The sequence below is a fragment of the Triticum urartu genome, chromosome 5 (assembly GCF_003073215.2).
Source record: "Triticum urartu cultivar G1812 chromosome 5, Tu2.1, whole genome shotgun sequence".
Classification (NCBI taxonomy): domain Eukaryota; kingdom Viridiplantae; phylum Streptophyta; class Magnoliopsida; order Poales; family Poaceae; genus Triticum; species Triticum urartu.
Window position 1 is genome coordinate 637,158,959 of NC_053026.1, and position 15,770 is coordinate 637,174,728.

General features: G+C 41.6%; 2 protein-coding genes across 2 annotated transcripts; both read right to left on the reverse strand.

Moving 5' to 3' along the window:
* Positions 1-5,272: 5,272 nt before the first annotated feature.
* On the reverse strand, positions 5,273-6,615 carry LOC125506409. The gene is made up of 3 exons (XM_048671226.1): positions 6,375-6,615; positions 5,807-5,919; positions 5,273-5,634 (listed from the first exon to the last, which is right to left on the reverse strand). Exons 1-3 carry the CDS (start codon positions 6,495-6,497, stop codon positions 5,493-5,495), a joined length of 378 nt encoding a protein of 125 aa, XP_048527183.1. The 5' UTR covers positions 6,498-6,615; the 3' UTR covers positions 5,273-5,492.
* A 5,210-nt stretch (positions 6,616-11,825) lies between these two features.
* On the reverse strand, positions 11,826-15,544 carry LOC125506410. Its single transcript, XM_048671227.1, has 3 exons — positions 15,328-15,544; positions 12,224-12,321; positions 11,826-12,118 (listed from the first exon to the last, which is right to left on the reverse strand). The coding sequence occupies exons 1-3, from the start codon at positions 15,439-15,441 to the stop codon at positions 12,016-12,018; spliced, it is 315 nt and encodes a 104-aa protein (XP_048527184.1). The 5' UTR covers positions 15,442-15,544; the 3' UTR covers positions 11,826-12,015.
* Positions 15,545-15,770: the final 226 nt, after the last annotated feature.

Genomic DNA, 15,770 nt, shown 5'->3' on the forward strand with positions numbered 1-15,770 from the left:
TCCAACACATATCGTCAGCTCACCTTTAGCTAGTCTCCATTTATTCCATAGCTTTTATTTCGAGTTACTAACACTTAGCAACCGAACCGGTATCTAATACCCTGGTGCTACTAGGAGTACTAGTAAAGTACACATCAACACAATGCATATCCAATATACTTCTATCGACCTTGCCAGCCTTCTCATCTACCAAGTATCTCGGGTAATTCTACTCTAGTGGCTGTTCCTCTTATTACAGAAGCACTTAGTCTCGGGTTTGGGTTCAACCTCGGGTTTTTTCACTAGAGCAGCAGCTGAATTGCCGTTTCATGAAGTATCCCTTCTTGCCCTTGCCCTTCTTGAAACTAGTGGTTTCACCAACCATCAACAATTGATGCTCCTTCTTGATTTCTACTTTTTGTGGTGTCAAACATCGCGAATATCTCAAGGATCATCATATATGTCCCTGATATATTATAGTTCATCACGAAGCTCTAGCAGCTTGGTGGTAATGACTTCGGAGAAACATCACTGTCTCATCTGGAAGATCAACTCCCACTTGATTCGAATGATTGTTGTACTCAGACAATCTAAGCACAAGCTCAACAATTGAGCTTTTCTCCCTTAGTTTGCAGGCTAAGAAAATCGTCGGAGGTCTTATACCTCTTGACGTGGGCACGAGCCTGAAATCCCAATTTCAGCCCTCAAAACATCTCATATGTTTCGCGACGTTTCAAAATGTCTTTGGTGCCTCAACTCTAAACCATTTAACTGAACTATCACGTAGTTATCAAAACGTGTATGTCAGATGTTCGCAACATCCACAGACGACGTTCGAGGTTCAGCACACTGAGCGGTGCATTAAGGACATAAGCCTTCTATGAAGCAATGAGGACAATCCTCAGTTTACGGACCTAGTCCGCATAATAGCTACTATCAACTTTCAACTAATTTTTCTCTAGGAACATATCTAAACAGTAGAACTATAGCGTGAGCTACGACATAATTTGCAAAATCCTTTTGACTATGTTCAGGATAATTAAGTTCATCTTATGAACTCCCACTCAGATAGACATCCCTCTAGTCATCTAAGTGATTACATGATCCGAGTCAACTAGGCCGTGTCCAATCATCACGTGAGACGGACTAGTCAACATCGGTGAACATCTTCATGTTGATCGTATCTTCTATACGACTCATGCTCGACCTTTCGGTCTTCTGTGTTCCGAGGCCATGTCTGTACATGCTAGGCTCGTCAAGTCAACCTAAGTGTTTGCATGTGTAAATCTGTCTTACACCCGTTGTATGTGAACGTCTGAATAAAACACCCGATCATCACGTGGTGCTTTGAAACAACGAACTGTCGCAACGGTGCACAGTTAGGGGGAACACTTTCTTGAAATTATTATGAGGGATCATCTTATTTACTACCGTCGTTCTAAGTAAACAAGATGCAAAACATGATAAACATCACATGCAATCAAATAATAGTGACATGATATGGCCAATATCATATAGCTCCTTTGATCTCCATCTTGGGGCTCCATGATCATCTTGTCACCGGTATGACACCATGATCTCCATCATCGTGTCTTCTTGAAGTTGTCTCGTCATCGACATGCAAGTCGTGATTCCCTTGACAAGAACATGATCAATCTCATACATCACATATATCATTCATCACATCCTTTTGGCCATATCACATCACATAGCATACCCTGCAAAAACAAGTTAGACGTCCTCTAATTGTTGTTTGCATGTTTTACGTGGCTGCTATGGGTTTCTAGCAAGAACGTTTCTTACCTACGCAAAACCACAATGTGATATGCCAATTTCTATTTACCCTTCATAAGGACCCTTTTCATCAAATCCGATCCGACTAAAGTAGGAGAGACAGACACCCGCTAGCCACCTTATGCAACTAGTGCATGTTTGTCGGTGGAACCGGTCTCACGTAAGAATACGTGTAAGGTTGGTCCGGGCCGCTTCATCCCACGATGCCGCCGAATCAAGATAAGACTAGTAACGGCAAGCATATTGAACAAAATCAACGCCCACAACTACTTTGTGTTCTACTCGTGCATAGAATCTACGCAATAGACCTAGCTCATGATGCCACTGTTGGGGAACGTAGCATAAATTCAAAAAATTTCCTACGTATCACCAAGATCTATCTATGGAGAAACTAGCAACGAGGGGAAGGAGAGTGCATCTACATACCCTTGTAGATCACTAAGCGGAAGCGTTCAAGTGAACGGGGTTGATGGAGTCGTACTCGTCGTGATTCAGATCACCGATGATCCTAGTGCCGAACGGACGGCACCTCCGCGTTCAACACACGTACAGCCCGATGACGTCTCCCATGCCTTGATCCAGCAAGGAGAGAGGGAGAGGTTGAGGAAGACTCCATCCAGCAGCAGCACAACGGCGTGGTGGTGGGAGGAGCGTGGCAATCCTAGCAGGGCTTCGCCTAAGACTACGAGAGAGAGACGTAACGGGGAGAGAGGGAGGCGCCAGGGGCTGGTCTATGAAGTTCCTCCTCTCCCCCACTATATATAGGAGGGCCAAGGGGGGTGGTGCGCCAGCCTAGGAGATCCAATCTCCTAGGTGCGGCTGCCCAAGGGAGGTTTCCCTTCCCCCCAAGGCACCTAGAGGTGCCTTCCACCACATGGACTCTTCCATGGTGGAACCCTAGGCGCATGGGCCTATAGGGGGTGGCGCCCCAGCCCACTATGGGCTGGGTTCCCTCCTATTTCAGCCCATGTGCCCCCCCCGGGATAGGTGGCCCCACCCGGTGGGCCCCCGGGACCCTTCCGGTGGTCCCGATACAATACCGATGACCCCGAAACTTGTCCCGATGGCCGAAACAGGACTTCCTATATATAAATCTTTACCTCCGGACCATTCCGGAACTCCTCGGTGACGTCCGGGATCTCATCCGGGACTCCGAACAACATTCGATAACCACATACAAGCTTCCTTTATAACCCTAGCGTCATCGAACCTTAAGTGTGTAGACCCTACGGGTTCGGGAGACATGCAGACATGACCGAGATGTTCTCCGGTCAATAACCAACAGCGGGATCTGGATACCCATGTTGGCTCCCACATGTTCCACGATGATCTCATCGGATGAACCACGATGTCAAGGACTTAATCAATCCCGTATACAATTCCCTTTGTCTAGCGGTATTGTACTTGCCCGAGATTCGATCGTCGGTATCCCTATACCTTGTTCAATCTCGTTACCAGCAAGTCTCTTTACTCGTTCCGTAACACATCATCCCGTGATCAACTCCTTGGTCACATTGCGCATATGATGATGTCCTACCGAGTGGGCCCAGAGATACCTCTCCGTTTACACGGAGTGACAAATCCCAGTCTCGATTCGTGCCAACCCAACAGACACTTTCGGAGATACCTGTAATGTACCTTTATAGCCACCCAGTTACGTTGTGACGTTTGGCACACCCAAAGCACTCCTACGGTATCCGGGAGTTGCACAATCTCATGGTCTAAGGAAATGATACTTGACATTAGAAAAGCTTTAGCATACGAACTACACGATCTAGTGCTATGCTTAGGATTGGGTCTTGTCCATCACATCATTCTCCTAATGATGTGATCCCGTTATCAACGACATCCAATGTCCATGGTCAGGAAACCGTAACCATCTATTGATCAACGAGCTAGTCAACTAGAGGCTTACTAGGGACATGGTGTTGTCTATGTATCCACACATGTATCTGAGTTTCCTATCAATACAATTATAGCATGGATAATAAACGATTATCATGAACAAGGAAATATAATAATAACCAATTTATTATTGCCTCTAGGGCATATTTCCAACACGTAGTAGGTCGCAGCTCCGCCGTGACGGATGTAGCAAATCCATCGCCGTTACTAGCAAAATTCATGGATGGTTGCAGCTCCCAGTGATGGATGTTCGCTCGTCGGAGTGGAGGTAGATGGATGGAGGGAGCGGATTCAATGGCGGTGCTGCGGGGGCGCGCGGGAGGAGTACAAGCGAGCATCACGTGGCCGGTAGCATGCAGCTTATGCTATTCCATGGCATAAAAGGTCGGGAGGGGAGGGGGCAGAAAAAGAGAGAGAGAAGACGAAGGTTGCGGGGAAAGGGACGTGGGGTGGGGCCACCGGAAACGTGCGTCCGCAGAATTGGGACCGATCGAACGCGCGGCGCGTCTCCGGTGCTAACGCTTCGGCCGGCACGCGGGGGCTAAACGTTTCCCTTTATTTATTGGAGAATCACCCTCTCGACACTTTATTATTTATAGGTGAATCTAACTGTGATTGAATAGTCTCAATTAAGTGTAGCGGGTAGTACAAATTCCTACAATCTGCCGACTTGCATACAACGAATTATAATCATGGGTCGGCATGCATAGAGGATCAGATCGGGTACACATGAGAGAACGATTTACCCAGGTTCACGCCCTCATGATGAGAAGGGGGTCACTTCATTGCCGCGACAACGTGGTTCATACCACACGTAAAAGGAGAACTATGGACATGCTTGCAAAGGGGGGAAACGGCATACCACGAAGTATTGAAGCTCTGCTGCAGCAGTTGCGCTGCATTGGGTGGCCCATGCCCTAACGGCAGCGACAGATGCCGTGCAAATTTTGGATCCTCTCCGCTCCACAACTGCGGTTCCCAATTTCAGGGAATGGCTTAAACCGAGCTGCTCATTTCCTCTACAGCGCAGAGCGGTTTTTTTTTGGATTGGAGAGGTTCCGAACAAGCTCTTCTCATTTCCGTGACCAAAATACAACAACCAAAAACAAATTTACAACCAGGAACAAGTACGAACACATTATAGTGCCCAGTAAAATTGAAGTGTGCTTCGAGTAGCAAGCTCACATGCACATGGTATAGCAGTAATTTTTGAAGAATATAATGAAAATCAAAACATACCTAATTTTTTCTTTACAACAAACATTGCATAGCTTTCCATCTGCGTGCAATTTTCCGTGAAGACACGACATTCATGGATGTGTGGTAAAAAACCAAATACTTTCAATATTATTCTTTTTAGGGCATCGATTTTTTTCCTTATCCAAACCTTCACAAATGTGGTTCCATCATGAGATTTGGCACATGTGAAACTCTCCTCAATTTTAATCTAAAAACGATTTTCCTTTTTTACTATTTCGGCATGTTCTACTGTTCATCCGGGAGCAGAAACTCAATTCTGTATATATTCCAGCCCTCCCAGAGAGGGGCTAAGAATGCCATAAAGAATGAGTAGTAATACTTGACAGTTGACACATGAGAGTGCTGAAACATCAAGCACGCAAAGCTGGTAGTCAGACCATATAAACTGAGTTGCTTAGCAGAGTGCTGGTATATAAGACACAGAAGGCTGGTTGGTAGTCAGGCCATATATAAGCATAGTAATAATCGACACATCAGAGACAGATAACAGAGACTAGGGGATAAACAGAGAGCTCCATCATGAGACATCCAACAACATCAACTACAGAGTGCCCTCACTCTGAATGTCCAACACTAGCCTGACGTGCCGAAATCCCCAGACGTACAAGCTCGACAACGGCGCCAGCACCAAAGAACCACTTCACTTTTCCATATATACCCTGCAAAACTCTTGGCATGACATTCTCGTTGTACTCCCTTCAAAAGAAAAGAGGACAAATTGTTAAGTCAGAGAGATGCTGAAGTTACACTAAATAATAACTACAAAGGGTAAAATGCCATCTTGGACATTCCACATTTCCAAAAAGGACTTCATGTACTCAGGATCGTCATTTGTGTAAAATAAAGCAACAAACTGTAATGATCTTACCTGATATGTGACAAATTTTTGTTAATCTGTTTGTCTAGCAATCTTGCCTCCCGAATGACCTCCTCTTCAGTGGCTGACTCAAAATCTAAAATTCTTTTCCCATGCTGTTCACCCTACAAGCCAAGTAAACCAACATAAGCAGGCAATGCGAAATGCAAACTTGCTGTTCAAGTGTTGATAATTAATATTGCAAAAGAAAGATACGTCTAAATCCAAACATCTTCATAGAAAATGCAGCTCTGCCGGTCTATGCCAGACAAGAAACAATTTCATATACAGGGATTTGGGGTGGGAGGGGAAGTCGGTGATTGGTGAATGGAAGGGATTCACCAAATCCCCCCATAATCCCCAGCCCAGCCGCTTTGGGGCTTGAAACCCCGGTGTGCCAAACAAGGCCTACAAAGGAGGATCCACCAGGCCAGACCAGAGGGGCATGGCATCCGTCTAACGCACCAGATGACCATGTATTTTACGCGGCGAAATCACGCGGCTGAGGCTTGCTGTGCCGGTGAGGAATTCCAGTTCTTCAAGCAAGCGGGCGGGCAAGGGAGGTGGGGAGCGAAGGAACCTGACGGGGGGCTGCGGAGAAGGGCCAGGAGCGGACCGCCGGCGACCCGCGGGATACCGACGGCGGCCGGAGAGCGGCGGAGAGCGGGGCCCGCACCTTGGTGACCAGGTTACGCAGCGCCATGGGATGGGATGGGATGAGATGGCCGAGATCGATCGAGCTTGGAGACGGCGGCTAGGGTTCGATCTCGGTTTTCTTCTCTCTCCAAGTTTCTTCTTCCTGCTCCTTTACTTTCTTTCTTTCCTTTTTGAGGTAAATACATTGGGAGTCTTAGAACTTGCACGTAACGGTCAGTTTAGTGCACAAACTTATAAAATACGTGATTTTGGTTATCGAACTTGCGTGAGCGTGCAAATACGGTCACATATCCAGTACGCAGACGTATCCGATACTTGCTTGGCAGGTCAGAGGGTGCAAGGCCCACTGTCAATGACAAGATGGCACTCGGTGCGACATGTTCTTGCTTAAAACAGCCTCGTCTTTGTTTATTTGCAGAAAAACAATCATCATTGGTATCAAAAACACGTTCCAGCGAGGAGCGAAATACAGAAGCGCGAGTGGTGGGTCTTCGGTCTAGCTAGTTCAGGTACGCACAAAAAAGACCCAATCATTGTAACAGGAACATTTACGTGTCTAACATGAGATACAATTTCACTTATACCGAAAACGTCCGGGATTATCAACTAAATATGTGTCGTGCACATGACGTGACTTCATATGATGTTCGACACATGTTCTTGCGTAAAATGTAGAGTCAACAGTTTATGAAATATAAACTTGTGTATTACATAAAATATATTTATTTAATACAGACATTTAAAATGTTATTAAATAAAAAAATGATGAATACAAAAAGAATTATACACTCGTGGCTTATATTTAAATTATACAGAATGATGAATACAATATTTATTAAATATTTATGAATATTCACTTGTGTATAATTTTTAATCATGATTTATATTCAAAAAGAATATATAATTTACATATTAGACACGATTAATATTCATAACAAGACTTTAGATTTTATATTATGAATATTTTACTTATACAAACATAAGATTTTAAAAACGTGTGTATAATTATTGAAATTCTTGTATAATTAAAATACTATTTATGAATAGTAATTATAAAAATACTTATATTATTATGACACAATTTTTTTAATTAACAATATTATCTTAAAATAATACATGAACAAAGTTTTCTGCTTCAAAAATTTCAAAAAAACGAACAGGTGCAACTATACATACATTTTTTAATTATTACTATTTTTAAAATTATTATTTTTATTTTTAAAGTTATTCTACAAATTTTGAAAACAATGTTTTTACAATTATGAATATTTAAAAAATATTTGTATTATAATTATGCAAATATCTTTTATAATTCATAAATATTATTTTAAAATAATAAATGAACAATATTTGAAAGTCATTTTATTATTGAGATTATAATTTACATACTACATATCTATTAATCTGTAAAAAAAAGGAGAGCAGATGCAAAATAGGCCGCACAAAATGGAACCCATTTCTGCTACACGAGCTCCTTCGTTATAGTACAGTAAAGCAAAGTTATACTACGTAAACGTCCACAGGATTGGGTTGGAGTGGCTTGGCCGGATTGTGTCCTCGCCTTAGGCATGTGTTCTAGACTGGGCGACACACTTCTTCGTATTTAAATTTCGCTATATACTGATAAGTGAGACCCACCAATTGTTATTTTTTCACAAATAAAAAAGGCTATGGGGTTTTGTGCAAAAACACTCTGCGCTGAGCGCCATCTGTTGCTGACAGCAGGCAGCCAAGCATCGGATACGCCCATGTACGGGATATGTGACCGTATTTGCACGTCCGCACAAGTTAGATGACCAGAATCACGTATTTTATAAGTTTATGCACCAAACTGACCGTTGCGTGCAAGTTTGAAGATTCCCGGTGTATTTATCTCTTCTTTTTTCTCGTCGTCCCGCGGGCTTAAACAGACTTTGGCACATGGGCTGGCAGCCCGGCCCGTTTGGTGGCAAGGCAGGCCAGGGATTTCAGCGCAGCCCGGTGGTGAAAATCACTTACGACGGAGCCCTAAAACACGAAATCACTAATCGAGGAGTGCTTGTTGCAAAGATCACTCCAACTTTCCATGTTGCGACAAATGATGCACATGCAGTGCATTATTTGTTGCAACTTGGAAGTTTTTCCTTTTTTCATAGATTCGTTTATTCAAAACATTTTATCTCTCAAATCGTGCATCCAAATCTTAAACCGCTTTCATCGTTGGATTCCTCGTATCGAGATCTTCAAAACTAGATCCCATGTTGATAGATTTTGATGAACTTTTTTTCATGAAAAAACCGATCCGGAAGCACTGGTTTTTTTTCGTTTTATGAAATCACAACCGTGCCTATCGCGGAAGCAAAACCGTGACTCTTGCGGAAGAAAAAGAAGAAGAGAAAATGCGTCCTTTTCCGTTTCCGAGGAGGCATGGCCGTGACTCTCGCAAAAGCACATCCGTGCCTCTCGCGAAGCGAAACCGTGACTCTTGCGAAAGGAAAAAAAAACAGAAAATGAGTTTTTTTTCTTTCCGAGAGGCACGGCCGCGACTCTCGCGGAAGTAAAAACCGTGACTCTCGTGAAAGAAAAAAACAGAAAACGCATTTTTTTCCGTTTCCGAGAGGCACGGCCGTGACTCTCGCGAAAGCATAACCGTGCCTCTCGCGGAAGCAAAGCCGTGACTCTTACGAAAGGAAAAAACAGAAAACCTCTTTTTTTTGTTTCCGAGAGGCACGGCCGTGATTGTCTCGAAAGCAAAACCGTGCCTCTCGCGAAAGGAAAGAAAAAAGAAAACACATTTTTTCATGCAACATTTTTTTATTTTTTTTGTCGAAAAGCTAAGGAAGACCGGTGAAAAACCAAAACCTCAAAAAAAAACCCTAGAAAAAACCCGTTTAAATAGCCGAAAACGCGTGCGGAAAAATAAAAAAACAAAATCCAGAAAGAGCGCCCAGAGCGCGGCACGTGGCGAATGGCTGAGAGCGTGTCAAGTGGCGCTGATCGTTGCGAGGCCACCGAAGAAGCGCTCGTTAACTAGTGGCTCCCAAAACAAAACCTTTTCTACAACGGACCCCTCAGAAAAAAAAACTTCTTCTACGACGGTTGTCGCCTCTCGACGCCGCAAGCCCACGACCGTGCTTCTCACCGGACAGTGGGGCAGTGGATTGGATCAATGTGAGTGGGGACAACCATAGGCAACAATGCAACGCTCGGCAATTATACATTTATTTATCTACTCCATCCGTTTGAAATTACTCGTCGCAAAAATGAATGTATCTAAAAGTAAAAAACATCTAGATACATCCATACATGTGACAAGTAATTCAGAACGAAGGAAGTACTAACTAAAAAAGATTTGGTCAATCATGACATGTTACAAAAAAAACCTGACCTTTTTATCCGGTTTCCTGATAAGGGGGCAGCAACAGCCCGACACCAGACCTAACCGGCCAACATAACCGCACCTCTCTCTTCCTTCTAACCCTAGCCCTCCTGCCGGCGGCAATACTCACCATGGACCGAGCTCCCATCCTCCCCATCCCATCGGCATAAAAGTAACCTCCCCGCGTGCAATCCAATACCCCCTATGATCTTGCGCCTACAAAAAACAACCCACGCACGCACGGTTCCAATCATCATGCATGTGTTTTGATCGATCAACTGGTCTGCGGGCGAGTGTTTTGATTGTGTGTGCATTCAGTCGGGTGAGATCCAGCCGACGAGGATACTCTGAGGCTCATAAATTTGCATAATTAATCATAGGCATCTTATCCTCTTTTTTAAGATACTCCCTCTATTTCTAAATATTTGTCTTTTTAGAGAATTCAAATGAACTACCATATACGAATATATATAGACATATTTTAGAGTATAGATTCGCTCATTTTGCTCCGTATATAGTTATTTGTTAAAATCTCTAGAAAGAAAAATATTTAGGAACGGAGGAAGTATATCACATGGAAACCAACATTCAAAGAAATTTCATGGAACCACGTTTAAAAGTTTTAGAAACTCTGAAAAAGTACGAGATGTTAAGATGATGATGATGATGATTATTAATATGCCGAATTTTCAAGTTGAAACACCACATGGATGCGAGCTATGAAAGAAAAATAAAAAATTAACAGTGATGTTACTATTCAACACAATTCAATGCTAATTTTTTTCATAGCTCGCATTCCATAATGTGTTTCAACTTGAACTTCCGCAAGACAATAGAACATAGCACTCTTAATATCCCACTTTTTCTTAGATTTTTTTCAAAACTTTGAAACATCGTTTAGTACTGGATTCTATCAGTTTCCAGCAAATGTTGGTTGGCACATTGATGTTCTTTTTCCTCGTATTTTTTTCCATGACCATCGAGGAAAAAATCGCAATTTGAAGATATTGTTGGTTGCGAGCATACAAGCAGTGTTTTCGGTTTTCCGACGCACAACATTTCTTCTTCCATTGGTTTTCCTGTGTGGAACGACAGTGGATTAGTTTTCCTTTTCCTTTTCCTTTTCATTTTCTATTTTCAATCATATTTCTTTTTTCCTTTTTCCTTTTAATTATTATAATAAATATAAAAAACATGGACAATATTTAAAATGCCATGCACATTTTTGAAACGCGAGTACAAAAAATCTAAATTTTGTGAATCTTTTAAAAATCACACGTTTTAAAATGTGTGAACACTTTGAATTACATCAACATTTATTTTTATGCGCAAAGAATTTAAATTACATAATGTGTGTGTATTTTTTCTATTTAAATGATTTTTCTAGAATGTAAGAACATTTCTCTCAGTCACATAAACAAAATTGGCACTTTTTAATGTTTTTATCCGGTTTTATACAATCGTTAAATTAATAATTTTATGATACATATAGAATATATCGAATATTTCATAAAATATATAAGGAAAAAAAGGAAAAGGAAAAAAATAACAAAACAAAATAAAACTTCATCCGCCACCTTGATGTGCGTGGCCCATGGAGGCCTGGGTGAGCACGCCCATACCTGTCCTATCGTTAGTTCTCCCTCTAATCTATATCTATACCTACTAATAAAAGAAAGAGCTATTGCTTCTTGCCACCGTAATTTCGTTCGTTTTCGGTCCGTAAAGTTTCGTACGTTGCCGTTCGGTTTCGTACGTGTGGTTTGGAGATTAGATGGGCCAGAATTTATATTTCTGTTATGGGCCGCTACTAAAAAAATCGCTCCATGTGCTAAAATTAGATACTACTTTTGTGATTAATAGTCCCACCCTGCTCTTCTAGATCATGTCCTAGCAATTTAAATATGTTCTCTAATTTCAATAGACCATGTCATGTGCACAAGAGGATCTGTCTAATCTGATTTTAACCCAAGTCTCATATGATTTATTTTCAGGACAACAATATGTTCTGCTGCATTAATAAAACTGCCCGGCTCATCTTTCACCAGGTAATGTTATCATCATCATAGTGATCATATTCGAACCGCCATAAGCCGAGACTTACATAACATGCTATAGACAAAGTGCACAAGAGCCATAAGTAGAGCGCCCGTACATAACACATGCCATCATCAATAAACAAAACAGCGAATGGACATTTGATCGCCTACTTGGACCCTGCTATCACAGCCACAAGAGAAGCAGGCATGACCACCTTGAGAGTCCAACCCAGGTACTTGTCTGCCCTTTGAAACCTCTGAGCCCAGACCCTTCAAGAAAAAGAGTGCAGAAACCATAGCATTAGGGTCTCAGTTCAAATCATCTAATACTAATTGTAGCCAAAAGCATCTGACGAATAAATTATGGTCGCATACTTCGCAGACTCCAGCTGTTTTTCTGACCGTTCAAGGAGGAACAGACTGAACTCATACTTCTTTTTAGCACGTATCTTGGAAATATCCTCGTGTTCAACCTACAATTCAGTGATAACACGATATAAGCTCGGATGTCAACGTGCAGTGTAAATGATGACAAAATTTTGCAAGCAATGCCGTCTTGAATTTGCTCAAGTCCCACGAAATATATCATTCAATAGTGTTATCTTGAATCTGCTTATATCACGCAAGTACATCAACAACAGTAGTATGCTAAAACCAACAGAGGGTGCTGAGACATTCTCAAAGGTAGTACCTTCTTTCCCTTCAAAAATAACTTAATCAAAATCAATTATTTATTCTACAAGAATGAAATGCTTGTTATACCTAATATACTCAGTTTAACCTGTATCTGTTTTAATTCTATTCTTTATCCTTTGTGTATGAATTTGCAATCATGCAGAAGGCTTCCAAGTCAGTAGAAAAAAAAAAGCACTGATCACCACTTGACCGCATCTCACATCTTTATATAATTGCAGCTTTGTCAGTCTATTGACTCTACTCAAGTACCCATTTTTCTGAAAAACTACCAAGATGCTTTTATCATTAACCATACTATGCCAAGGTAATCACAGGATGTTGCAATCATGTTAAAAGGTGGCTCAAGTAGTATTTGCCTTCCTATGTATTGCTGATTTGGTACTGTTTTGCAACAATACACAGCAAATGGTATGGTATCTCAGTGGACAGAAGAAGGGGATTAATCAACATTTAACCTTTTCTGACATCTTTAATAGCAACTTTGTCAGCCTATCCAAGTACCCATTCATCTCACAAACTAACCTAGATGCTTCACTGCTTCAGAAAGGCATTCAAGCGAGTAAGAACTAACATCAATTACAACATGGTCTAACTTGAGTTGCCACTCAGTTCTAAAGATGCCCCTCGTAAAGATACGGATGCAGGTTAAAAGGACAATCCAAGAGAGAGCACAGGCCTGTTTTTGTGATGGAAATATTCTCCCCCCTCCCTTGTTTTGAAACACCTACTTTTGCACTCAAGGATGATATAGTCTACAGCGGGTGTACTGTTCCTCGGTAGCCTTTAGCTCCTTTTTGCAAGGACAAAAAAAAATGATGTGTGACGAGTCTTACGTAATCTGGTGTTCACTGATAATCTGTGCTACCTGAGGGTAATTTTCAATGCATTATGTTCTTCTGTTTATTCAAGTTTACAGATTTATGACTTGTAGATATCATGTGTTGCATAGTAATTCATTATCGAATCTATTAATTAGAATTTCCAACAGCATTAACTATGACTGCAGTCATTCAAGGAGCACACCATATATCAGTCGAAATCTTATACTATTAAATCGTTTTCTCAAGCAGTATATTATCCTAACTTGCAGGATAAATAAATCTGACCCATCCCGATCTGCATCATTTATAAAGGGAAGGTGTTCGCTTTATTATGCTTCTGTTTTCGTATATTTCAGAAAAGTTTCCACATGAAACTGCTTGGATGTGGTGATGATAGCAGTTTTATTGTCTGGAAGACAAGCCCTTAATCCACAGTGCTTCTTCAGATACAATCAAGACACACCCATTCATAAATCTTTTTGTTAGTTAGTACCGTATTGATCTGATGTTAATACCTAACAATGAATTTGGATGTAGTAATAATGAACTAACTGAAATTTCATTATCCTGTCTGACAGACCATAAGAATGTTATGGTTCATTCCATTACTGCAACTTTTTTTTAGAAAATTTAGAGAAAAGTATACTTTTCATCCTTAATTCTTGGCGAAGTCTAGATTTGGTCCCTCAACTTCAAAACCGGACAACTTGCGCCCTTAACTACTGAAACCGGCCAAGATTCATCCCTGGTCACGGTTTTGACCGGTTTTGGTGCTGTCCCAACCCGGTTTTGACCGTGCCGACTCAAATTCGCATACCTTTTCCAAGTCCGTTTAATGTTTTCAAATTCGGGTATTTTTTTCAAATACGTGAACTTTTTAAAAATTTGTGTACTTCTCCAAATCTGCGTACTTTTTCCAAGTTCACGTACTTTTTTTTAAATCCACGTACTTCTTTAAAGTTCCTGTGGTTTTTTTTAAATTCATGTAATTTTTAAAAATTGACATACTTATTCCTATTCACGTATATTTTTTTGGGTTTGAAAATTTTATGTGAAATTGAAAACGTGTGCGGATTTGAATATCTTCGCGAATTAGAAAAAAATGTGTGGATTTGAAAATTTATGTCAACTTGAAACAAGTATGTGAATTTCAAACAAAGTTCATGGATTGGAAAGGAACACGGATTTGAAAAAAATACACGAACTTTAAAAAGTATGCGGATTTGAAACAAGTACGCGAATTTTAAAAACAGATGGATTTGAAAAAAAAATACTTGGATTCGATAAAATTACACGAAGTTGAAAAAATACACTGATTTGAGAAAATTACGCAAATTAAAAAATCATGGATTTGGAAAAGTACACAAATTTCAAAATAGTTCACAGATTTGAAAAAGGTATGTTTATTTTTGAAAAAATTGCACGACCTTGAAAAACTATGTGGATTTGAAAAGAGTATGTGAATTTTAAAAAGTTCAAGGATATGAAAAAATTACGCGAATTTTAGTCGGCACCGGTCAAAACCGGGGTCAGTCAGCACCAAAACCGGTCAAAATCGAGACCAGGGACAAACCTTGTCCGGTTTCGTTAGTTGGGGGTGCAAGTTGTCCGATTTCGGAGTTGAGAGACCAAATCTAGACTTCACCAAGAGTTGAGGGACGAAAAGTATACTTTTTAAGATGATCAGCGACTATATCACTGCCAGATCGAATTGGATGAACAGGCTATGGGAAAAGGGTGGCAAGAGGCATTGATTCCCAGGAGACGAACATGGCCTTAGACTGAGGATCCATCCAAAGAGGGTGTTGTGTACATCTAACGCTTCAGAGCACGGTGTATTTTACGCGGCAGGCGAGGAGCGCCGCCAAAATCAAGAGACCTCGATCCGGATTGACTGGACGAGCATATCGACACATACGCAATGCGAATTCTCCGAGCGGGCACAGGGAGCGGGGAACGAACCTGACGGGAGAAGGGCCGAGAGCGCGCCGCCTGCGCCCCGCGGGATACCGACGGCGGCCGGAGAGCGGCGGCGGCCGGGGTCCCCATCCTGGTCACAAGGTTACGCAGCGCCATGAGGTGAGATGCGGCGATCGATCGATCGATCGATCGGGTTTGGTCTCTTCTCTCTCCAAGCCTCGTTCCGCTCCTTTTTTTTTTCTCTCTGCTCGCTATGTTTTCGAGGCCTTTCCACACCTTAATGGGATACAATCAGAATCCATCGCCTTGCTTTTTTTTATTTTTTTAAAGCCTCCTTACCTTGTAAACTTTGGAAACATTCCTACTCCTCGTAAGGAGCCGCGTGATCTTTATTTATATGTGACAGGAAGAGCCCCTGTTCGTGGCGTACAAGTTGAGGCCGATCGCTAGGATACAGTGGTACATATAGAGAACAAGAGGAACAC